General features: G+C 39.3%; 2 protein-coding genes across 2 annotated transcripts; both read right to left on the reverse strand.

Moving 5' to 3' along the window:
* Nucleotides 1–302: 302 nt before the first annotated feature.
* LOC102713855 (probable E3 ubiquitin-protein ligase LOG2) lies at nt 303–5,536 on the reverse strand. The gene is made up of 3 exons (XM_006662191.3): nt 4,587–5,536; nt 1,219–1,720; nt 303–816 (listed from the first exon to the last, which is right to left on the reverse strand). The coding sequence occupies exons 1-3, from the start codon at nt 5,174–5,176 to the stop codon at nt 616–618; spliced, it is 1,293 nt and encodes a 430-aa protein (XP_006662254.2). The 5' UTR covers nt 5,177–5,536; the 3' UTR covers nt 303–615.
* An 11,749-nt stretch (nt 5,537–17,285) lies between these two features.
* On the reverse strand, nt 17,286–24,631 carry LOC102711015 (phosphoenolpyruvate carboxykinase (ATP) 1-like). Its single transcript, XM_006661615.2, has 14 exons — nt 24,596–24,631; nt 23,058–23,185; nt 22,593–22,730; nt 21,214–21,395; nt 20,764–20,914; nt 20,575–20,659; nt 19,940–20,040; nt 19,072–19,370; nt 18,796–18,969; nt 18,634–18,699; nt 18,359–18,537; nt 18,094–18,263; nt 17,556–17,724; nt 17,286–17,462 (listed from the first exon to the last, which is right to left on the reverse strand). The coding sequence occupies exons 1-14, from the start codon at nt 24,629–24,631 to the stop codon at nt 17,319–17,321; spliced, it is 2,022 nt and encodes a 673-aa protein (XP_006661678.2). The 3' UTR covers nt 17,286–17,318.
* Nucleotides 24,632–25,590: the final 959 nt, after the last annotated feature.

The following is a 25,590-nucleotide window of genomic DNA, read 5'->3' on the forward strand; positions in this document are numbered from 1 at the left end:
TGATGATGATCAAGCGTGACAATCTTTCATCGATCAGCTTGCCAGGCATTAGGCTGTTAAGGATAGTAACAAGAGACTTCCACATTTATAGATTTCGGTTGTGAACCAGTTTTCACGTTCGACATTTGAAATATAACAAGACTAGAGTTACTTGATTGCTGACAATTCAGATGGCCATTAACCGGGAAATAATCCCCCCATTTAGCTCTTGTTTGGTGGAAGTAATTGTTAGATAATTAGGCTAACCAAGTTTCATTACACGCATAATCGCTCCCACAAAGCGCAACTTTAGTAAGAACATAAAACCACAGCCAAATACCAAACTCCAACCTCCATCAACATCGCAGCAATACAAAGTAGAGAGAATTCCTGTACAGACCTTGTTTTCGTGGATGCATCATCCCATTCGTTCCTTACCGAACAATATATGCAAGTTTGCAAACCACGGCGCAGCGAGCCTTTTTGTGCTCACATATAGTACTAAATACCGCAACAACACTGTCTTCTCCTGATTCTTCCAACTTATTCAAGGGAGCTTCCTGTCTATATATTGGAGGCAGCAAACCAGGCATCAGGTAGTGAATGCCATGTGTATGAATGAATGCCCAACCGCAATCAGGCTTGTGACTCTTGCTGCTGCTGCTGCTGCTGCAAAGGTGCGGTAGAAGGTGGTGGTGGTGGTGATTGCGGTGTCTGCTGCTGTTCTTCACCTTTGTTGTTGACTTTAATCTCGAGCAGTCGCTCCACAGGTTGCCTGCAGATGGGGCATCGGTTGGTCTGGTACCTCAGAACCTTTGCGCACTCGCTGCACATACACTGCATATCATAATGAAAATGTCAAAGGAATTTTCATTCCGAAAGTTTCAGAGTGATGTCGATCACCATTTGCAGAGAGCAAAAAGAAATCGGAAGTAAATAGCCACCGATTTTCCAGGGAATTATATCTTAAAATTTCTTTTTTAATTATCTTTTACTGAAGCGCAGTAGGAGTATTCCCTACTATTATAATGTATAGGTATTGCTAATTAAGAAGCGAAATTCCTTGAAATATTGCTCATTCAAAATCCATAAACATCTACTATTTGTAACATGAACCAAAGGGGGGACAGTACATAGACTCAAGAGCTAGTCCCAAGACAGTATAAATCTATACACACATATTCAGCATAAAGTAAAATAAAGGACAAGTATAAACTCAAGGCTAGTATCAAGAGTTACCATATGTCTACACGGGAGGACAGTTGTATCCCTTGGCTCTGATAGGCAGATAACACACTCTTTCCCAGGATCATTCCCTTCAGTATCACCTTCAACAGAATTTCCAATTCCATAAATTTCCTGCAACTCATATCTTGTTCCATTGACCCAAAGGATCTGCTTAACAACACGAACATGGTAATCCCTATGCTCTTTCCTCTCAAATACAGCCTGGGTAATCTGTGAATTTGGAGTTTGTGACTTGTGTTCTTCCCCTTCTGACAATTGACCAATTGAAAGTGTAGTTTCAGCCTTCACAGCAAGTGGATATACATCCATCTCTCCCTCCTTAAACAATTCAGCATCTTCAAACAACGAGAAGTCAATTCCTGTCCCTGAAGGTTGCCTAAACTTTTGACCAAGACCTTCTTTGAATGTTACAGTGACTGGCTTGAGTAAATCTTCTTTTGTTGCTGTAAGGTTGCAGTTCAACTCCTCCTTTGCAAAGAAGTAAACAGTCATGCTGTTCAACAAAAAACACAATACATTTATGAAAAGGTAAGAAATAGAAGTTCCAAACCAACTAAAAGTAACTTGAAATCAATCAATGCGCTTAATGATGGCAGTATCCAGAGCAGTTATAGACAATGTTATCTGATCAAATCGTGATTGATCAGGATAATTGACCCCTGACCTGGATTTGGCTAGTTGAAACGATCAAGCTGATCAGAAACCTGATCGTCTGATTAGCCAATGATTAGGCCCGACCAATCGGGCTATCAGAACGGAGTAGTGATCAACCTGGACTATTGGGCCAGCCTGGGCAGTCTTAGACTTCTAGTTGGGCCAGCCCATTCTAGGTAGGGTATACTAGTTTAGTCCCCTCACCCCCCCCTCAGACATCAAAGCTCAAAGGTAAGTACCGTCTAACCATCAAATAATTCCTCTATTATTGCATTTTAATGTGCACATTACATAGTATATAGAGTTCTTATGTTCTAGTAAATGTACCGTAGTACTATACCGATCAGCCTTGATTAATCAGGCTGATCGACAATTAATCGCCTGATCAGTGCCTTGGCGATCAGGTCCGATCGGCCCATCAGAGAACATTGGTTATAGAGATAGAGTAAAGGATTACACACCTCCAAGAAAGAAAGCGGGCAGCAAACAAGTTTCTAGAGGTAAAGAACTACGAAGCAAGAAATGAAGGTCATAATTATTATCCATTGTTAACTACAGAGCATGGGGTACATTCTATTACTACATTAAACCTGATATTATATATAACTCAACAAGACAACATGGTTAGAGATTCAAAGCATGATCTTTCTGGATTCTTAAACAAAGCGAGGACTAACAAAAGACAAATTTGTATGATCCTATACACCCTAGCACTGCCCTTGTGGGCCTGAACTACAGCTTCATTGTTTACATTCACCAGCTGGGACAGGTAATTATTTGATTTCAGCAATAAAACTCCAGAGTAAATTAAGTAAATACTCTGTTCCAAAATAACTTCATTTTCATCCATCCCACACATACCAATACAAAAGCAAAAGGACTAGAATACCCACCACTTTATTATGTCTCAATGCAATTGTCCACCATTTATCTAGTACCAATGCATTTGTTCTCTACTTTCATAGACTCCAATACAATGAGCAATCCAATGCAATGGTTGCTCAAAAATGAACTTATTTTAGGACAAATAAGAAGGGGTAAAGATGAAGTTATTTTGGGATGAAGGGAGTAGTTGACTTCAAACTTCAAGCTTCCACAGACATCATAGAGCACTAGTGCCTATGTTATGTTGGATTCACAACTTCACTTGTTAATAATTGAATGTCATCCAAGTCCCCACGAAAATTTTAAGAACGTACAACTACAAGAATGGATAAAGAAATTATTCTTGTTGGAAAACCTATTAGGCATTTCTACAATATGGCATATTGTTCACAGAGATTTATCCTCCCATATGACATATATAAGGTCAAGGCAATGAAAAACTGGGATTAATTGGCTGTAAAAAGATTTCAAAATGCAAGAGAACATTCACTTTGATGACTCAAAGAGGATGCAAGTTTGAATTCTCTTTGCCGCTTGCCACTTATCCTTTTGCTGGTTAAAAAGTTATAGCATCAAACATGATGAGCATCCAGTAGCAAGTACCCTATTGCTACCTATCTTTCAGGGTACCAACAAAGAGCAACCTTTACACTGAATTTGATGCAAAACTGAACAGTCCAAAGTGCATAAGTATATATCAGAAAAATTCTGATTAAAACAACAAAGCAGTCAAAGCAAAACCAAAACCTTGGGTAGCTGTCCAGCAGACAAAACCAACATAAATTAATAGTATGGCAAAAATTTAACCAATATATAGATCCAGCAGAAACTAAGGGTCATGTCATGGAGCAGTGAGAACTGAGAAGCCACAACCATTCTTCACATCAACACGGTGGCAGCAGCATTTAAGTGGGCAAAAAGATATGTGAATACATGAGAAAAAAAAACTAATCTAATCTCTGCACAGAGACAATGAGAAGACATATTAGGCACAGAGGTCAAGCCAGGATGGACTTCAACGTGCACAATCCAAGCTCAATCAGAAAACCAACATAACCAAGCAGGCCCCATTTGCTAAATATAATATACCCCACCGACTGATTAAAACTCAAAAACTGGCTAACATTTACTAACTCAAATACAATAACCATTAAAATAAATAAATAATCAGGCACCATTGTAATGAACTTTGCCAATTAAGTCAAACAAAATTCAACCTACATGGAGCTGATCTGAACATACTGCTCAATTCCTTTACTTCTCAGGGTACAAGATAGCTCTATTGCCATATTTGTTGGTCTCTCCTTGGTTGACAAACATAAATAGCACACCATCTAAAATTTTAGAGTGTCCATTGACCCATAAAAACATAAATTTTCACAATGATCTTTATCACTTGTAGGAATTAAGCTGTTCAGGTATAAGAATTCTATAAAGCTTTTTTAGTTCCGCTTTTTACTATGATTATTCAGATGTGAGTGTGACATAATATAGTAAAAGACCAGGTCAAGGGGCATTTAAAAGAAAATGCTCAAGTTCAGATGATCAAAGATTGGGAACATCAAAATTCTCGACATAACACAGCTATGGTCAGAGTCAACATGAAAAGTCAAGGTCAACATGAGGGAAAAACAAGCAGGAGCATTTCAACAAGACATCAGAGTCAACAAGAAACTGGAGTCATCACATCCTACGGTCACATGGCCAGCTCATGCATGCATGCATATATGCAAATATATATTACTATAACATGTAACTATATATGGAGTAATCAAAGCATGTACGAAGTATGTATACATAAACATCACAAAGCAGCTCACCTTCCAGCGACCGTGGCGTCGAAGGTGAAGGCGACGAGGAACCGTCCGGGGCACTCGTCGTCGGGCTCGATCCGGAGTGTCTCCTTCTTTAGATTCACATCGTTGCGGATGGTGACGGCCTTCTGGTGTTCGACGTACGGCGGCGCTGGCGCCTGGGCGGGTGGACCATAGGAGAAACTACCACCCCAGGCATGGTACTGGGGGTGCTGTTGCAGCATAGCAGGCGGGAACTCCCCTGCGGCGTGGATTGGCTGGGGTGCCGGCGGCGGTGGCGGCGGTGCTGGCCCGCCACCGCGGTGGTGGTGGTCGTACGGCGCCGGTAGGGGCCCCGGCATCGACGGCGGCGGCGGGTAGAAGTTCCCGTACTGCGGGTAGTACTGCGGCGCGTTGGGGCCCGGGTACTGCGGCGGGAAAGGGCTCGCCGCCGCGAACACGTAGCGGTTCGGCGCCACCTCCGGTTGCTGTTGCTGCTGCTGCTGCGGCGGCGGCGGCGGCGGCGTGGGAGGCTGGTTTTGGTGGTGATGCCGGCCGTGGCTGTTGTTCCGTCGACGGTGGCCGCCGCCGCCGCCGCTGCTGCCCATGTTCCCCATCTCCGGGAAACGGCGGCGCCGGAATGGACCAGCGGTGGCCGGAAGTATCTTCAAAATTGGATCATAAATCGATCGAACTTGCAAAAGCTTTTTCTTGGCTTCTCTTCTTCTCCCCGGATTCAGGTTGGGTGGTGGGGAGGCAAAGAATTTTCGGGCAAATCACGAGCTGGATGCTCGGGCGGGGATCGAAATCGATGAGATACTAGTAGGAAGTAGAAGGGATTTCGATCGGGGGATTGGGGAAGAAGTAAACAGGAAGGAAATGCTGCTGCTTTTTTTTTTCTGTTTCTCTTTTGGTTTGTGGATGGTTGCGTAACGCTCCACTCCCAAAAGTGGCCGCTTTTTCGGCAACTAGGATTTAGGGGCTTTGCCAGAATATTTAGGATTTGTAACATTTGCCCGCCACTAATTTCGAGTGATATATATACTTTTCTTTTTCGCCCCAAAAAAGGATTTAGGACAAAGAAGTGTGAATTACAGGAACTGAATAAAACAATTGTGAATGGTACATAGTGCAAATGTCTAAATTGTATGATTTTTTTTGGCAAAACTTGATTTATGCAGAAAAAGGTATTTCTCAACAATACCACTCCAAAACATGAAACTGAAAGAAAAAATACACACTCTAAAACGTATGTAAAACATAATATTTCTGATTAATATAACAACCATATTATTTATCTTTCTCACAAGATCACTACATTAAATACTCACGCAATAAATGCACTACCAATTTACAAACAAATGCAGTCCTGTATTCTGTTAGTCATTTTAGCAGGCATAGATTGGCAAATAAACATGGACATGCATAGATTGGCAAGTAAACATGGACATGCATGTCTTCCATAGTAACCGTGTAGTTCAAAACGCGTCATTCGAATATGTTACCACCACGAGAACGTTTTCCAGTATGAATTGCATTCATCCCAGTAATATCGTTATATATAGCATCTAAAGCAACAATATATACTGATAATTCAAAAAATGTATAAATAATACCTATAAAAACTTTTTTGTATCCATTTATATGCTTCACAATTCATTTATGTTGCATAGTGGAATGTAACTTGCAGCCTATGCATTACAAAGATGCATCGATATAGAAAAAAAGAGAGGAAACAAAATAGCAATGGTTGGATGACCTTCGCTTATCACCCTACACGAGATATGAATCTAGGTATCATGTAACTTATTTTTAACATGTCATCTAGACTCAAGTTTGACAAGGCTTACAACGGTACAATCAATAGCTTTATGAACAATACAGTCAAACATCACAAACTCAGCTAAACCATTGTTGTCCGTTCCTACAAGACAAAGATTGTACCTGAGAGACATATAAAGTTAGAAAAGAGATACACTAATGAAAATAAGAGGTTTATTGGTAGATCCATAGGAGGTTACTGAGAACCACAGTCACTGAGAAACAATATCCAGAATATTTATATCTACATCCATAGGAGGTTGATATCCTATCAAAATGAGAGCGAGATAAACCTCCATGGCTGCAGCCATAGGAGGATTCAACAGTAGGTTGAGTAGAGTAGAAGTTCTGCCATAGCTTGAGTTCTAGTCGAGTTGTCTACGGAATTTTGATAACTAATTATGTATTATTTTTTCTATTTTGTATTGCCTGCACCAACAACATCCGGGCCACTGTACACACGACATACTCCTCCCTTGCACTACCCCTAAACCAGCCCCTCCTCCCTAATCCCCGTAAATCCTAGCCACTAGCACAGTTGCCCCACCTTCACCATCGCGCCCACTGCCTCAAGTAGGGGTGGACAGAAAGCTCGTGGCTCGTTAACTCGCTCGAATCGTGACAAACTCGGCTCGTTTCATTTTTCTAACGAGCCGAGCTAGCATTTTAGCTCGTTAGAGATAACGAGCCAGCTCGAGCTGGCTCGTGAGCCTAATGAGCTAGACCAAAGACATAAGATTTACCGGCATTGATTGATTTCACCCTAGAATGCATGTGTTCAGTATTTTATAGGTTCACCATGTGATTTGTTGGTTGAAACTTTAATATTTAAATACAATTTCTTATGATTTGCATGTTTGAAATGAAAATTTGCTTGTATAACCTATTGAAAAATTATTTAGATTAACTTTTATGCATGGCTCATGAGCCTAACGAGCCAGCTCGAGCTTTATAACGAGCCGAGCCGAGCTGGGTTTTTAGCTCGTTACGATAACGAGCCGAGCCGAGCCAGCTCGTTATCTTAACGAGCTGGACCGAGCCAAGTCGAGCTGGCTCGTTATCCAGCCCTAGCCTCAAGCCTATTGCCGATCCCTCTCCACCTTCATCTTCAATTGCCACTAGATCGCCACCAACGACCATAAGGCTTCCTCGTTGTCCACTCCTCCTAGGTCCCCATAGCGATATCATTGTTGGCGTCACCCTCAGGTGCCATCGCTAGATAGTGGCCTTGCCTCCTCGCCCCTCTAGCTGATGCTACATTATTGGTTGGATTGCTATTTTTCTCTCTTTTATTTGGTTGGATTCAGAAGTTTAAACAATTGGTTTAAATCATGTTCAAGGGTCAAAGAGAATGGTGAATACCTATCGGCAACTCCACCGAGGACTACCAGATGCTTGTCTACTCATCCTCGACATTCACTCACCGACACATGATTATTATATGTCCCAGCATCAATACATCTTTTTAAAAGTGATAGATATTCTCAAAAATGGTATCTTAGCACCTGGTTAGCATTGACAGTATTTGTGATCTATATCGGTCATGGTATATTCATGTGTGCGTGAATCTTGACTATAAGCTTTATTTGTGGATAGTACTAATTCAATAGCCTCCATGGATGCTGCCAAGGAAGAAACTAGACAAGTTGTCACAGATGGTATGAACTCTTCTATGTCTTGCCCTTGTGGGTGGTTTATTTGTGATGATGTTCAAGGCAACACAATATACATTGTGGTTCTTGTTTTTTCCCAACAAATCATGATATGTGTAACTTTTTTCACTTTTTTTGTTGTCCTATTTTAAATTTGCAGGGGTCATAGTCAATAAATTTTTGGCAAGCCTCATGCAGCTCTTGGCACAATGTCCCACCTTACTAGTGGTGTGACGAGCCTTAGATACAAAGGTATCAAGGACAGAGAAGCAGATGTAAATTTTATTCGACACATCACTAACAACACACGCTTTCCTCCTTCGTGAATCACAACACCACACTCTGATTAGAACCAGCCATAAGTGGGGTGCTGCACTGTAATAGCCCTAGGTTCATAACTAGATAATTAGAAGTGCATTTGTTGTCCTCTAGTTTTCATATTTACTATATTGCAATTTGATCATATGCGATAACAAAATTAACTCTAATCGGTAAAATTGAAACCACTTCTATTTGAGCAATAAATTGAACAAAAGTTACATGTTTACTATTTTATTCAAATATTAGTTTATTTATCAGAACTAAATATAAATTTTGTGAAAATTTTACTCTATGTTTAGGCCTCGTAAAAATTCAAACCAACTTTCAACCTAACCAATTTCATGTTTTCATCAGATTTAAAATACTTGAAATTTATGTGTGAAACTTTGAAAAATGGAACCTAGAAACCAACACCTATCACCGTACCAAGTTGCATAATTTTTGACAAGTTTTACCTAGTCAAATAGAATTTACCAAGAGAGGGAATGAAAATAAATCCTAGAAATGGCAAGAACAAATTTATACAGTTTTTAGCCACCTCTCACACTCATAGACAGCCACGACTTGGGCCCACTTGTCACTGACCTTGGGTTTCTCTTTAGCCCCACAACACACCCATGGGCGTGCTCCCACTTCAGGAATTAAGGGCGAGGGGCAGAGAAAACCCCTTCATCTCCCTCCCATTCCTTTTCTTTCGTTGCTATTTTCTCTTCTTCCATGAGCTGAGCTCCCTCCTCATTTTCCCCTCCTCAAATCTTTATAAACAAATGCAAGAATCAAGCCTTACATGTCACACCACTAGATCCCCATGATTCTAAGCTTTCCATCCATCCAAATAGCTTGCACATGTATAGATTGCTGAGAGAGATCGAGAAGAAATAAGAGAGTGGTGGTTTCAGCCTGCAGGGCTGCAGCAGTAACATTTTGTTTTTCTCATTTGGTGAGCTTCCTTTTCATCAATGGTTCCTCTTTTGAATTCCCTCCATGTTGAACATCTATAGCAATGTTCTATAGGTTGTCCACTCTATTGCTGCAGCTAGAACGTGGCTGCAACTCACCCTGAGTTCATCTCTTTTCATTTTGGTTGAAGCAGCCCTAGGCAACGTATCTTGCCATTAGCCCGAGGCCTTGCTCTGTCCTTTGCCATCAACCCAAGGCCTTAGCCTCGCATGACCCTACGTCCAGGTTGCTGCCATGTGAGCAGAGTTCGGTGGAAGTTGGACAAAAGGGGAGTGAAAATAGAAACCGATTTCTGAGTTAGCTATTGAGCTAAAAGAGGTATGAAGTTTAAAAATCCATAACTAATTCATATGAACTCCGAATTCATTGAACCAAATTCCTATAGATTCATAAAATAGATCTCTTTAATGTTATGAAATAAAAAGTGCTAACTTCTGGACTAATAATACCTCTAGAAATGGGAATAGCTCTATGTACACTATTAAAAACCCTCATGATGTTTGAACTAGGAAAATTCATAACTAAAGCATACCAACACATATGGTTGTGAAATAATTTTTCGTAGGACCAGTGAGTAGTTTACTTTCATCTAAAAATAATATTGTTGGTAAAAATGCACTTTTCAACTTATAGGATTTACTTTTTAGTTCCTAAACCATAAATGTTATTGTGGTGTTTCTTTCACCTAAATTTAAGTTATCATGTGCTCTACCCGATGTATTTATTTCATGATTTATTGATCATTTTGCATGTGCATATTTATTTGCATATTGCTTCTTTTCAGTAGATTCGAAGAATCTGGAGAGTAACGAGCCATATCCAGAGGAGGATAGTGACTATCCTCAGCAGCAAGGCAACCACCTAAGCATATAGAACCTATGCTTTCTCTATAAATATTTTGGTTGCAAAACTATACCTATATATATATGCATGTGTTGCCTAGATGTTAATTAAAACATCGATTTTGGGTGAATGGGTAGATTCTAATTATACATTTATTTCCTGTTATATTGCTGCCCTTATACCTTGTCACCACTGTATATGAGTGTTAGGGTTGTTTTATTCATTAATGCTTAGCCATGCTTAGTACTAATTGAACTATATGATTGGACAAAGTTATTAACTGTGGTATGTGGACAACTTGTAGTACTGGGCATAAAACTTGAGCACTTACACTAAATAATGGTTAATGAAATATGTTGGACTTGGACGAGTGATAGGGCGATGAAGGGAGGTTGGTTTCCTTGATGCAAGTAGCCCCGTCTGGGTCGTTAAGGACTGAACATTTTGACATCTATTCAAGTACCCTTCGTACTTACCACATGCCTTATTTGGGGCTGGCTTGCTCTTTACTAGTTCTATTGTGATCATTTATACCACGTTGGAGAGACATGAGGGCAGGTAGCCCTTTGGAGGGCCTCCAGTGCCTATGTTGGCCGGGGGTGCCTCTCGCGTGGAGCGCCTATCTTGGTCACACCACACACGCACGTGACTGAGTCATCGGGAACCCCGACGCGGTATAGCTGGTTGGGGTGGGATTAGGAAAGGCATGTAATGAGTTTGTATCACTCACGTAGCACACTCGACGGGGTGTGTAGCTTTTCATCCTTGTTCATTTCATGTGGGTACAGTTGTACACATCTAATCAGAGTATAATCTATTCGAATAGTCGCGTCCTCGGTTATGGACATTGCTTGATGTGTTAGTCAGTTATGTTGGCATCAAATGTGGATTAATATGGATGGGTTTATGTTTAATGGTGATGTTGGCATGTTGTGCCCTGATGGTGTGGACTTTGGTAGTCCCTGGTTGTCGATGAGAGTGTCGTTTGGGCTCTTTTGCCTATGCATTTCAGAATTATATACTTGTTGTCCATAAGTTAAAATAATGCTAGATTTACTATTATTTAACCACTTTACATGTTATTTGCTCAATAAAATTGGCTTTATGCAAATATTGAACCCAGATGGCTTAAGTTAAGGTAAACCTTGCATACTTCTCTCTCCCTTACATATATAATTTTGAGTAAGACTTGCAAGTACAATCTTAATCCGGTGTTTGCATTTTCAAGTGAGGATTCTAGGTATGAGTTGGGCTTCTTGTGTGGTCATTGCTCTGCGGGGGGTGGCGAGGGCAGTGAGTGATCCCTTCTCTTGCAGCTTGGCTCTTGCCCGGTTGGTTTGCCCTCGTGGGGTTGTGGCACCATCGGCTTTTGTTTTATGCTTATGAGCTTTATTTGGGACTTCCGCTGCTACTTTTTTGTGTATGTTGGGACCTCGGACCCTATGTTCTGTCATGTACATTGCTACTTATTATCCGGGTTATGGTAAGTGACTAGCTAAGCATGAGTAACGAGTTTTGATCGCTTGAGATAATCGGGGATAGCACCTTGAATCGGGTCACCGGGGTTTGCTTTTGGTCACCACCTTTGAGTGGTTGATGGGGATATGACGGAGTGGACTGGCCAGCTATCTTACGGTTATGTCTTGCGGTCACTACTTGGTATTCTGGTTATTATAACAGAAGGTTGTCAACCGTGATCATGAACACATTGAGGACGAGTGGCTATTTATACGTGTATGGATCCCACTCCTCCAATAATATGTGGTGGTCACGTTGGACACTGGATGACATAATACTCGGGGTGTCCACATGCACCACTAAAGTCACCTAGTCCATTAGATCTAAACCCATACGAGAGAAGCGTGTCCACAGGTCAATGCTAACCTTGTCCATGAACCAGCGAAGTCAATCCATGCTGCCCCTAGTCGAAAATGGTTTTGTTCATTAATTTTAGTTTTCAAAAGTGGTTTTCATGTGATTCACAAAGTGGCATTTCATCTCACCACTTGCCTATGGACAATTGCTCCCTACTCGAAGCAACCATCCCCTATCTTATCAATGTCCAACATTGATAGAAAGCAAGATAACTCTAATAGGCTACACTAAGCATTGCCAAATAATTGACTACGAACATAAAGTAACATTTGCCATAAAGGAACATGGTATCAATATCAAAAGAAAGCTTAAATCAAAATTTAGGTACGCATTTAACATAGCATGCAATTTTATTTGCAAATGAAGTATTTTACAATAGGTGCAACATGTTTAAGAAGAGGGCGTGTAGTACGTTGCCTTGCTTAGTTACAGCAACCTCCTCTTTCATGGTAGAAGGTCCTCCTTGTAGATGTAGCCTATTTAACAAACCGACTATTCAAACTCATATTTTAACACAACTAAGAAACTAATAAAGACAGAAAAAATTGGGGGAAATGCCAAACTAGTGCCAGTGGGTAGGTTTTGAATTTAAACATCTTTTTTGAAGGTTTCCTCAATCTAGACTTTGAAGGGAGGAGATACTAGTTTTTAAAGATTTGAATCTAAATGAAATCAAATATTCTGAAAAGTCCCTGTTGTGCCCTTTTTATTTTCTAGTCAAAATATTTTTCTAAGGGAAGAGTCAAAATATCTAGACTTTTGTTTGACTGATAGGTGAGGACTACCTGCTAGTCTAATGGGAGAGGGGTTTATCCCCTTTCTTCCCTCATCCTCACATAAGCTTCTTGGGGTAGTAGAGAAGGGGAGAGGGGTGTCGCGGTAGGGATGATGAGGACATCAACACTATAGATACATCCATGTCTACACATGAAGAGGGCATCAATGCCTTCGATGCATCCATGTTGTCGCAAGTTCCACTTCAAAGTCCTATTACCCGCACCCATGCACATCAACTCAATTATCAGGTGAGTTCATTCGTGAGTTCATGCTCGTCTTATCATTACCATGGAGATGCATGCACTCTTGTTTTTCTTGGGTATGAGAATGTCTTTGGTCCATTGTTCCAGTGGCTACCGCGACGAGTGGAATTGGTAGCAGGATAGGCCAGGGGGAGACGAGGGTGGCATGAATTAGCTCTGTAGTGATACAACAAGACCGATGAGGTGCGAGGACCATGGCGGGTAGCATTATCAGGGGTGTTGCATGTGTGCGGGCGGCGGTGCAAGTGAAGACATGTGGTGGGGTTTGGACCGATGGTAACAACAACATGGTTGTGGTGTGGCACGACAGGGCGAAGCACTACTGTACCCAATGGTCACAGGAAGCCATCGTGTAGATGTTGGTTGATTGGTATATCACCCCTCTCCCGTTAACCTTTTATAGTTGTTATCGAGGGTGGAACTTCTTTACTTGTATGCATATACCAGTCCTAGGAATCCCACTAGTATAAACATGACATTGATGGATCACAACTTAATTGACTGTCACAGATTATTTAAGGTAGCTTACATAGGTTGCAGTGTCAAGCAACCTTGGGCTTGCAATTGGCTTACACACAAAAGACAATAGCAGAAGTGACAAGCTATACCTAAACCCACAAGCAATGGTTTAGGTCTAGACCGAAACCTAAAATCCTTCAAACTCCGCTTTCTCTTGGATGTAATCTTCCATATCTAGGTCACCGTCACCTAGGTTCGCTTAATATTTATAGCAACAAGGATGAGTACGGGGCATACTCAGCAAGTCATGAGAAATTTAATTGACATGAAAGGAGTTGAAGGAAAGTGCCCTGGCTTCTTTAGTAATGGAGTGTTTTCGAATACAATTATAAAGAAAATCTAAGTGATATCCCTATATTTGGAAAGAGACGGGTGCCTTAGTCTAGTTAGTAAATTACTTTTTAACAACTCCACGATCATAAAAGAGACCCATGTATCAATCCCTTCTCACAAGTCATTTATCATGACTGGACCTTAAATTTTGGGGAGAGTACCACCGTCAACAATATACTCTACGTTTTCAAACCACACAAAATAAAAGTTGGTGCCCTATGTCACCCGAGTCGCGCTGACTCGCTTTGACCACTCATCCCAGTTCTTCAAATTACTTAGTCAAGGTTGTTCCAATCCATTCGGGTTGTCGCACTTACTGAAGTTCAGTGCAATTCCCCAAGGAATTGGTCCTTACATTCCACGCGAGCGTCTCACTTTCTAGGTCATGACCCCCATGACCAAGCTTTTCTCTTTCAAACCTCTACCCACTCGGATCGGTTTTCCAAAACTTTTCCACCCCAATTTATAAACATAGCAACATTTGTAAATAAGAGGGGTGTTGATGTACTGTAGGGTGTCCCGATATTTCGATGAGATGATAAATCAATTGAATGGAGCAACTTTGGCGATCTGACTATAACTATCCAGGGACGTTGTGCTTTAGCGATTATGATACCAACTCTAGAGGCAGTTGTGAACTTGATGGATGCATTATTAGCCTAACCATGAGGTTGTTTGTTCCTGCAAGCAATAAAGAACTAGCAAGAATAATTTGAACAAGCAACTCAAATTGCAAAACAAGGATGTAGGATTAAATCAGCAAAAGTATCAGACGGTGGGGTTCTACAATGAGCAAACCGACAATCTTACCAATCATGGGATTACACAGCAAATTAGCAAAGCTAACTTTGATCTAAACAAAACCCGATACATGGGCCTATGGCCCAAAATTGGTGGGAGGACGACTTGGGGTTGTCCCCTAACCCTAAGATGTATCCCTAACGGACTCAACTTGATACATGGGTCTATGGCCCAAAATTGGTGGCGCAACACCAGTAGGTAGTGACATCCTAGTACTATTTTAGAAATTATGATTGATTGGAGAGGAATCTAGAGATGAGGCTATATCCGTTTCAAGGTGAACTTTGAGACCTTTACATCAAGTACTAATATACTCAAACGGATATCTACATCAACCGCTATACTCATTTGAAGCTGACCATGTTTAAGAGATCAAGACAGAGACAACCTTTCTTCATCCTGTCCTTTGTTCCTGACTACAGTACCAACATCACAACCACTTAGTAGTATCCCAATCAATAAATCATGCTTATGCAACACCATGAACATATTTATATGATAATTACGATGACTAGCATGACCACATGTAATTGGTCCTTGGTGTAGTTATATCATCATTGGAGATGTCCTCATTTTGTGTCATCTACACTCGCACTTAGGCAGCACGAGGATCAAGACGACAATGAGTGACAAGGATATAGGAGTCAATCAACAATCAAAGGTAGGTTGTGGCTTAACAATATGTTGGGCCTTGTGACTTGACTCGCAACCGTAGCTAGAATAATGGTGTTTCTAAGCCATGCATACTTCACAATAAAATAAATTTAAATTTAAATATAGGTGCAACATGGTCAAGGATGACTTGCCTTGGTCCTAAGCTAGCTCGTCTTTGGGGAATCCTTGGTTGGTGGATCCTTGGTACTAGGGTCTAATGACACAAAAGAGAAAATCCAATGAAAACTACAATTAGTACTAAATATAATACTATAATTGTAGATCTTATTTTTAGAAATATTTTGAGAGTTGAATGGGCTAAATAGAGCTCCAATTAAAAGATATGAATTTTCAAAGTTTACAACATTTTCTAGAGTATTAAAAAACCTTAAATATTTTCTAAAAAAGAAAATTTAATAAACACATGCTGACATGTGGATACCAAAGGGATTTGAAATGGACTTGTATTTTCTAGATTTTGGGATCATTGGGCTACCGCCCGAAGAGTTTTGGGCTTGGTTTCTCCAGGCCGAGGATCGATTTAATTTGGAACTTTTCTTTTGGAGAGAGTGAGACTTGTGGGGTTGTTGGGCCATGGCCTATTGACCAGGTTGTGCGGTCAGACAAGGTTGGCTTGGCCTTGAGCTGCATGGGTTAGATCACCGGTTTACTCGTTATGGAACCTTAACTTATAATTTGTATTCAATTGTTATTTGCAATATCAGATTGTTTTGTCTTGTTCTTGCTTGTTTTTTCGATTTGCTTAAAGTAATAAGGTGGATCTTCACAGCAATATCAACAACCCAATAGAGGTATATCGATCGCTAAGGCGGAACACAACAACATATTGTATGGTTGTTATCATCAACTCACTGAAATATCGAACCAATCAAAGCCGTGAGTTTATTGGGTGGTACTCAGGAGTTATCAGTATGGTTTGTTTTGAATTGCCAACAAATTTCATTTAGGATCCCAAAAAGATAATGAGAAGAGTCTAACCTCGTGTCGTTCTTCCGCAATTAAGACTGACGACACCTGATCGAACCAGTCAAATCCATACCATCAACTTATAAGACTATATATAGCCCAGAAGACCTTTGTGAGTGCTCAGCTTCTTAATTTTCTACCAACGTGTGCCTACTGAGCATGCCATCAACATGGGGGATGCTAACTTTGAGATCATGATCGGTCTCATCACAATGGTGTCGGCTAGCCCATTTCATGGGAAAGCCAACGAGGATGCTAATGCTCATCTCCAACAATTCCTACAGATTTGAGACAGCATCGTCATTAGAGGAGTACTCACTCAGGATGCCATCCCCCTCCGCCTATTTCCGTTCTCTTCACTCGGGAGAGCGAAACAGTGGCTAGTAAATTTGTTCTATAACATTCCTCACAGAAGTCTTCCTGATGGACAATACCAACGCCCTTACATTTGGTATGCTTGTTTTCCAAAATTGTTTGAACGAACATAAATCTTCTGGTAACACGTTGAATGTCAACTAGTAAACATACACCACTATCAATCTAGACACAAACCATTCCAGAACACAAAAACTTCCTATGTTGTGGTATTGACAGCTTTTAATATATTTTACCATCCTTAGAATGGTCACTTTATTTACAGTAATTTTGGGGTAATGAGTCGGTCTTGAAATATGCTAATACAATATCTTTAGTGCGAATTTGTGATACTTTTTGGTATCCTGACTAGAAAGTACCATGAGATATCAAAAAATTACAGCAAAATGAGTGGTAACTCTAGTTACATCATATCCTTAAGGAACAGAAATGATATCTTTTATTTAGTATCCCTCCATCACAAAATATAGCTACCTTTAGCTACGCACTTGATCTTACACAGCTAAAGGTACCTATATTAATTTTGGGATGGAGGCATAACGTACACATTAAGACATACTACTTCTGTTTCGTTAAAATCAGAAACTTGGTCCTGCAGCAGCAATCTCATCAGCCAGGTCACTAACAACACTGATCTTGTAATTTGCAAATACCTCGAAATTTTTCTTGAACAGATCTGCCAGCTTAAGAAGTGTCGACTTGTATGAGTTTTTGTCCTCCCACTACACCATAGTTCAAAATGGTTAGTGAAGCTATTTTAGTACTACTAATATGCAATATAAAATCCCTTGCAGAAAATATTCTTAAGTACTCACAGTATTTATGGGGTCAAGCAATTCGGATGGAACTCCTTCAACTTTTATGGGGATATCTAGTCCAAAGACCTCTGTCCTCTTGTAGCTTGTAGTCAAGAGCTCACCGGAGTGAATGGCATCGATGATTTTCCTAGTGTAGGCCAAACTGATCCGCTCACCTACACCATAACTGAAGAACCATAAAGTAGTAAGCAATTTTCAGTAGGCCAAGGTATACACTGCAATTTTCAATAAAGGGATCGTAGAGAACTCATATTTCAATATACTTAAACAGCATAGGCTTGTCAGAGAATACATTACATATATGTGTTTGTGTTCTAAGTGAGTGCTATAAATTACTTTTGAAAGAGCATACAAAGTTCGAAACTTTGGAATATAAGTCCCTGATTCCAACCCAAACAAGTGGCATCCCTTTAAAACCCAGCTGTTCTTACTCATGCCATTTAATTAGTTGAAATTTTTGTTCAATAATGGAATAGAATCCAACCAGTGTTGACATCACATCATATGAACTACTCAGCACTAAGAATGTTTTTACCTTCCTCCTATCCAGCCAGTGTTGACAAGCCATCCAGTAGCTCCATGCTTCTTCATCTTATCTGCCAACATGGCAGCATACCGAGTTGGGTGGAGCATGATAAAGGCTGCACCAAAGCAAGCAGAGAATGTAGCTTGCGGCTCCTTGATACCATCTTCAGTACCAGCCACCTACATAGTAGTGCCATGTATGGAGCAACACAAAAAACTAAGTCCAATTGTCCCTTCAATTAATAGAGATTAAATCAAACAAACTCTATCATTACCAATGCAGTGTAGCCACTGATAAAATGGTACATGGTTTGTGCATGGCTCAACTTGCTGACAGGAGGGAGGACACCAAATGCATCACATGCCAGTAGAATAACATTCTTTGGGTGTGGCCCAACACATGGTATCTTAGCATTAGCTATGTATTCAATAGGGTAAGCAGCACGGGTATTTTCTGCAGAACAGATCATGATTGTAATGAATTAGGTACCTTTTTGTATCACAACGTTTCTATATCCTGTAAGATTATTCTACAGATATATTTAATTACCTGTGACAGATTTTTCTGTATAATCAACTTCACGGGAGTGCTCATCGAAAACAACATTCTCCAACACTAAATGTTCATCATTGAGATTAATAATTAAGAAAATAGGTATACATAAATCCGAAGCTGTTGGGTAGATAAACTCCAGAAGTGATGTGCACATACCTGTGCCAAACTTGATTGCATCCCAAATGTCAGGCTCTTTCTCATGAGAAAGATCTATGCACTTAGCATAGCAGCCACCCTCAATGTTAGAGATACCATTATCACTCCAGCAGTGTTCATCATCCCCAATCAAGATCCTATTCCTGTCTGTTGACAGAGTTGTCTTTCCAGTACCTTAATTAAATTAACATGCAACATTAGTCACAGCATCATAACACATAGTAATCAAAAACAAAAGAACTCACTTACAGAAACCATTGTAATTAGTTCAGCTACCTGACAATCCAAAGAAGAGGGCTACATCACCCTCTCTGCCCATGTTGCAGCCAGAGTGCAAGGAGAGGATCTGCTTCTTGGGCATGAGGTAGTGCATCACGCTGAAGAAGCCTTTCTTCATCTCCCCAGCATACTGTGTGCCCAGTATAACCATTTCCCTCCTCTTGAGGTTGATGTCTATACTTGTTGAGGATGTCATGTAATGTGTGTAACGGTTGCATGGGAACTGCCCAGCATTGTATATGGTGAAGTCTGGCTCGCCAAAATTCTCTAGTTCCTCGTATGTTGGCCGGATGCACCTGTACATCACCTGTGACCCATCAGGCAACAGTAGCTCTCTGCTAATACTTAGAACTATTTATATACAAATTATTAGCTGAATTTGTACTATTCCTAAGTATCATGTCAATAGAACATTGGGATTCTCGCTGACTATGATAATCCGATAATCTCTCTATGTTTTTTTTATATGACGCTGTTGACTTTTATGTTTACGTTTGACCGTTCGTCTTATTCAAAGATATATATAATTATTGACTTTTTGTTATAATTTGATCTATTATTTTGAGAACTTTAAGTATGACTTATAGTTATACATATTTGGATAAAATTTTTGAATAAGACGAATGGTCAAACGTACACATAAAAGTTAACAATGTCATATAAAAACCATGTAGAGCGTATAATGTAACCAGAAGCATTAGATATTGCAAATTCTGGTAGTTTGTGCTATTTATGCTTGAGATACATGCATGAAGGTCAAGTTAGGGTATACTTATCTTGTTCAGTGAAGCATAAGGAGTGACCTAAAATATAGTGGAAACCATTAGAGCTGTCTCCATTTCCTATTACCAACATTTGCACTTACATGTTGTGCATGAAGAGGGAGTGGTAGGCCCTAGCAGAGATGATACGAACTTTGATCCTATTATTGGGGTCCCAGTTTAAAAATTGATCATTAACAAACACCTGCAATCAAACTAATCATTAAAGACAGTAGAATAGTACATATTCAAACGCAGATGCAAGGTTCTATAAAATTGTACAGCTTTTGTTTTGTAGCACTACCTATAAACGCGCTTAGTTCTGCTCCCTCCAGTTTATTTTACTTGATGTAGTTCACTTTTGGATCTATATTTGTCGTTCTTTTATTCAAACTTTTTATCTAAATATATAAAATTATAAGTCATGTTAAAGTTACTGTAGTAGTAGATCAAATAGTAACAAAATAATTAATAATTATATAAATATTTTGAATAACAGGAATGGTTAAACATTGATCTAAAAGTCAACCGTGTCAAATGGAAAAGGGATGGGGTATAAAATTATCAATTTTGTATATAACACTATTAAACTAATAGTCTGCTAATATATATGATTACACTACTCCCGAAAACAAAACCTACGATTACTCTGATGTACATTATTTAAAAATAAATAAATGGTACATTATTTAATGATATTTTGTGAATAGAGATACAATTTACATAGCCTGTAGCCTACCTTGTCGAGGGAGTTCAAGTAGTCAACAGCCCTCTCCCTATTGATAAGGAAGGTATGTTCATCCATTTCAATGTTTGGTGACCCCCTTCAACATGTGAGAATATATTATTTATTTTGCTCGACTTATAGAGTATTAACAATGAATTTGGAAATTTAAATTGATCATTTGCTCTGGTCATGGATGCTTACTTCCCCCACCAGAGATCATCAGTTGTTTCGTCCTTGACAACACGTTTGTCCCTAGGTGATCGACCGGTCTTTGCTCCTGATAGCGTTGCTAATGCCCCACTTGATGTAATGAACGACCCTTTCTCATATTTGATTGCATGTTCATAAAGTTCTGCACAACCAAAAAAAATATACAACCCCATCTTTTCAATTATGCTTATAAGAAAAATTTTGAATTTTCAACCTTTTATTTGAAGTTCATTTTGAGATTTTTTATCATAATTTATTTTCAATATTTGTTTCTAAATTGTTAAGAACATGTGTATAAGCTTTTTCGTTTGATTTTTTCTAAATAAAAAAATAAAAAGATGACCCATAACATTTTCTAAGCATATATGTGCATGCTATTTAATCCAGATTAGCAAATGTGTTGGTACGTGTCAAATGCATATAGTGTTTGGATGTGTGTACCAGAAGTTGATAGGTTGTACATAACACAGGTGAACTTGAGGTCACTGTCGCCCACACTGATGGTGGGGACAGTGACACTGTGTTGGTGATGTGTCACAACGTTGCCATTTTCCTTTTTGCTTGCTGGGTCACCTTTGACCAGTTTTGGCCCAACCCCATGTGTCATCGATGCCAAGGATGCACTGTACAATCCATTATAAATTATATCCAGATGTCAATCCATATGAAAATGATAGCCACATGTGTTATTTTAGAGGAATAATACCCATAGATATGAAAAATCAGTAGTATTAAGAATAACAGCAGCATGCATGCGTACAAATGTAACGGTTGTTTCATCGTAAAAAATGTTTTTAAAATCGAGAAAAAATATCACAAATTTTGAAAATTACTAATCACAATGGCCAAATGACTATCGCAAACTGGTACGCTTATGTAGAAAAAACCTAATGGACCATGGATGCTACTTCAGACAAAGATATGTATCCCCTAAAAATCTCTCAACATATTATTTCACAAGTTATAATTTTAGGCTCCCTTGATTTAAAGAAAATTCATAGAAGTTTTAGAGGATTTTATTCCTATAAGAATTTTTCCTACAAAACCCTTTGAATCAAAGAAATGAAACATATAAAATCCTATGAAATTCCTATATAATGCCTCTTCTTATACGAGTTTTGGGGGAAATTTAACAGCTTCATGGAAAAAAATCCTTTTGAGTGTTTATCTCTTCTCAAATTCCTATATTTTTCCTGTTGCCCAATCAAATGGCTATACCTACGTTGTTTTTCTATGTTTTGCAATCCTTTATTTTACACCTACATTACTATCAAAATCCTATTTTTTTATTCCTTCGTTTTTTCATTCGTGTATTCAAAGGGGCCTAAGGTAGGTCTCGAATGATCAAGCATAATAACGAGGACTAGACCATGATGTTTAACGACAGAGTCATGATCACACAGCCCAAAAAGTTCACACTCGATTAACAGCGAAATTTCTAACAAAACTAATGAACGTTTGTGGCCAGAAGGATTCCTGGATTTCGGAAGAGAAGATGCAGAAGAAGCATGGTTTGACATAGGATGTAATTTTATCGTTATGCGCAAACGGCGTGTCTTTCAGTTTGAAAAATACAAGTATTTCTATAATTCAAACTTTGTACCACGATATAATGTTTCTATATTGATTTCTATTATTTCAATTATCCCAGTCACTCCAATATCAATAAGATGTTTAGAAAGAAAAACTAATTAATTCAATATTCCATAATTAATCACTGGAATGACTTAAAGAGAATATTTTAATATTTACTTAGTCTATGCTAATCAACCTAAAATAAATATCGGAGTATCCTCGTACTGCTAGAGAAAGAATATGACCTGATAAACTGGCGCGGCAGCCTATGGTGTTTCTCCACCGGCACAGGCTTCCTCTGCAGCGAGTGGAGCTCGTCGACGGTGTTCGCCCTCAGCGACGTCGTGCTGTCGTTGTGGCACATGCCAGGCACCGTCGACGAGCTTCACTCCCTGCAAGGTAGCCTGTGTCATTTGAGGAACACCACAGGCTGCCGCTCCAGTCCATCAGTCTCTTCTTCTTCTGAATACAGTGACCGAAACAAACAGAAAACAGTACTAATCAATGAGTGCTTACAGAAACACAAGAGTAATTATGTACGAGGTAGGATATCTTACGGGTGCTTACAGAAAATGTGCAGTGAGTATTGGGAGATAATGATGTTGAAGAGAGAGAGAATGGAGAAGGTTCATGTTTAGATGGAGTTAACGGAGTAGATTTAAGGACGTGGAGAAACCACGGTGGAGCTAAAACCGATAACAAGAGGTTGCCTGCGGATTCTGACGGCGTGCAGCGTTGCCGGCGCACCCTGGTTTTCTCCAAGACAGTGATCATCCTTTTGCCGGCTCTTCAGATTGGATACGGGTGCCCTTTTGCCGGCCAGGTAATGGATGAATTTCTGAAATATATGCAATATAAACTCAAGTTTGTTTTTGTTTTCTGTCCGTAAAGGAACTGCAATTCTCAAGCTCTTCGGCATAACAAAACTTACGTTGCTTACTCTTTTGTACATACACAGGGACTCGTTCGGTTATTCCCCAAGAGAGAGGGATTGGAGAAGATTAGGAAAGAATAATTCCGCAGCACAAAAGGTGTAGAATAAATCGCACCCTAATCCCTTTGAATCCTCTTGTGATTAGGATTAACCGAACAAGACCTATAAGTGTGACTCAATGACCTGTTGGCCTAAATAGCAAGTAACATTTACATTTAGCTAAAACTAGCCCAACTCAATCAATGGTTCGGTTATGGGCTCGATAAATATTATTTATCGATCACTATGGTATCTATTATATTAAGCTTTTGTCATTAATTGATTTTTTTTTATGCTTGATACCTCTTGACAAGGGCAACTCTGACTGTGAACATCTAGTGCCCAAGAGCTCGTGCATGACCCGCTTAATTACCAGGTGAATATGCTTTTAAATTTGCGTAAATATAATTTGAGCAATAGGTGCTACTAATGTTTGTGATTATGTCCTTTTACTTAGGAATGAAGGGAGAGAGAGACAAAACACCAGCTAAAGGATAATGTAATTCATAATATTCATGTTCAGCCTCCTGGACCCTCCTAAATTTAAACAAGCATGCCCATCTGTCCGATGGTCTATATGGGGATCCTTGAGTAATTGATGGAGAACTTCTAAAGTCTTCTTTCTAATCGATCTGGTATTATGGTCTCCAAATCCAATTTGGATTAGTTGCAATGGATGAAATAGTTTAGACCTTTTTAGGGAGCTTCTGGTAGTTGCAGCTTCTCATAGAATCTTCAGAAGTTAGAAACTCTTCCAAATAATACTCAGGTAATAAGAATGTGGAGTTACAGAATCCAGAAAATAAACTATAAATCGGAACCTAGGAAACCCAACTCTTCCAGATCCTGAGAAGCTGGCTTCTCACCAGCTGCTTATCAGAATCTTAAGCTCTCCCAAACAGACCCTTAGATGGCTCCTAAAGACAACGACAAATGGTAGGGTTTGTGCACGCTGACTTTTTTCACCTATAATAACTTAGTTTCTCTTAGGTTTTTATTTGAGTTTATTAGATTGAAAGTTAGTCATCACTACTTCACCTCATGATCACGTGCGTCGGCTAAACTACCTAATTACTCCTCTTCAAAATCCCATCTTTATGAGTTATCAAATTATTTGTTTATCTTGTTTGTGCAAGGTTTCAACACTTCTATCGAACAATTAGGACACCTAGTAACGCATTACCTCCTCAACACTTTAAATTGTAATCCATCTTCTACTACATTAAGAGTACTTCCTTCGTCTAGAAATACAAGTATTTCTATTTTGGGGCATACCATCTTCCTCACTGCTGTTCCATTGTTTGCCGCCATCGGTCGCTTCTGAATTGACCAAAACTAATAGAAACAGAGTAACATAAACAACAGAGTGATTGTATAAGGTGAAAAGAGTAATTATGAAATAGGAGATCTACCAGATTATGGATTCTTACAAAAAATGCGCAAATAGTTTGGAAGCTAATGATGTCAGAGAGAGAGAGAGAATGGAGAAGGTTCTTGTTTAGATAGAATTAATGGGTGACTTTTAAGGACGTTGAGAAAGCATGCTCGAGCTAAAACCAATAACAAGAGGTGCGTACGGATTCTGACGGCGTGCACCATTGCCGGCGCTCCCTGGTTTCTCCAAGATAGTGATCCTTTTATGCCGGTTCTTCAGATTGGGTAAGCAATATTTACATTTTTCTCGAAAACTAAACCCAACACAATCAATGATTCAGATATGACCTCAAAAAATATACCAATATGGTATTCTATTATATTAAGTTTTTATCGTTAATTAATTGGTATGCTTGATACATCTTGATAAGGATATCTGTTACTGTGAACATGTAGTGCAGTAGAGCTCGGGCAGGACAGCTCAATTATTAGATCGATAAATGTGTTTCTAGATTTGTATAAGTCGAAATTTAAGAAATGTGTGCCACTAATTTCTGTGATGATGTTTTTGTACTCACCAATAAAGGGAGACGCACACAAGCTCAAGGATAATGCAAATCTCAATATTCATGGCTAGTCTCTTTGTTTTTCTAACTCTATATTTAGACCCTGTCTGTTTGAACATGAAATTATTATAATTTAGACTATCAAGTCAGATTTCTATAAGCTAAACTAAAAAAGAAATGACAAAGTTGGGTAATTATTTTAAAGTATCGAACGGTATTAGGTATCACCCAATAATCTTTAAAAGAACACTTTAGATGAGCTTATCGGTTTATGGTAACCTGGGCTCTAGATATAATAATATGCTATAATAATTCATCTGTTTCTTTTAT

This window comes from Oryza brachyantha, chromosome 10 (assembly GCF_000231095.2).
Source record: "Oryza brachyantha chromosome 10, ObraRS2, whole genome shotgun sequence".
Lineage (NCBI taxonomy): Eukaryota > Viridiplantae > Streptophyta > Magnoliopsida > Poales > Poaceae > Oryza > Oryza brachyantha.

What these genes read in the sequence shown, in the direction of transcription:
- LOC102713855 (XM_006662191.3), bottom strand. Translation starts at nt 5,176, where the DNA reads ATGGGGAACATGGGCAGCAGCGGCGGCGGCGGCGGCCACCGTCGACGG. An exon ending in GACGCCACGGTCGCTGGAAG is followed by an intron (nt 1,721 to 4,586) that starts GTGAGCTGCTTT and finishes TTTGTTGAACAG; the next exon opens with CATGACTGTTTACTTCTTTG. An exon ending in TCCTCCCGTGTAGACATATG is followed by an intron (nt 817 to 1,218) that starts GTAACTCTTGAT and finishes TATGATATGCAG; the next exon opens with TGTATGTGCAGCGAGTGCGC.
- LOC102711015 (XM_006661615.2), bottom strand. Translation starts at nt 24,631, where the DNA reads ATGGCGGCAAACAATGGAACAGCAGTGAGGAAGATG. An exon ending in ACTTGAACTCCCTCGACAAG is followed by an intron (nt 20,041 to 20,574) that starts GTAGGCTACAGG and finishes GTTTGATTGCAG; the next exon opens with GTGTTTGTTAATGATCAATT. An exon ending in TGCTTGACCCCATAAATACT is followed by an intron (nt 17,463 to 17,555) that starts GTGAGTACTTAA and finishes ACTATGGTGTAG; the next exon opens with TGGGAGGACAAAAACTCATA.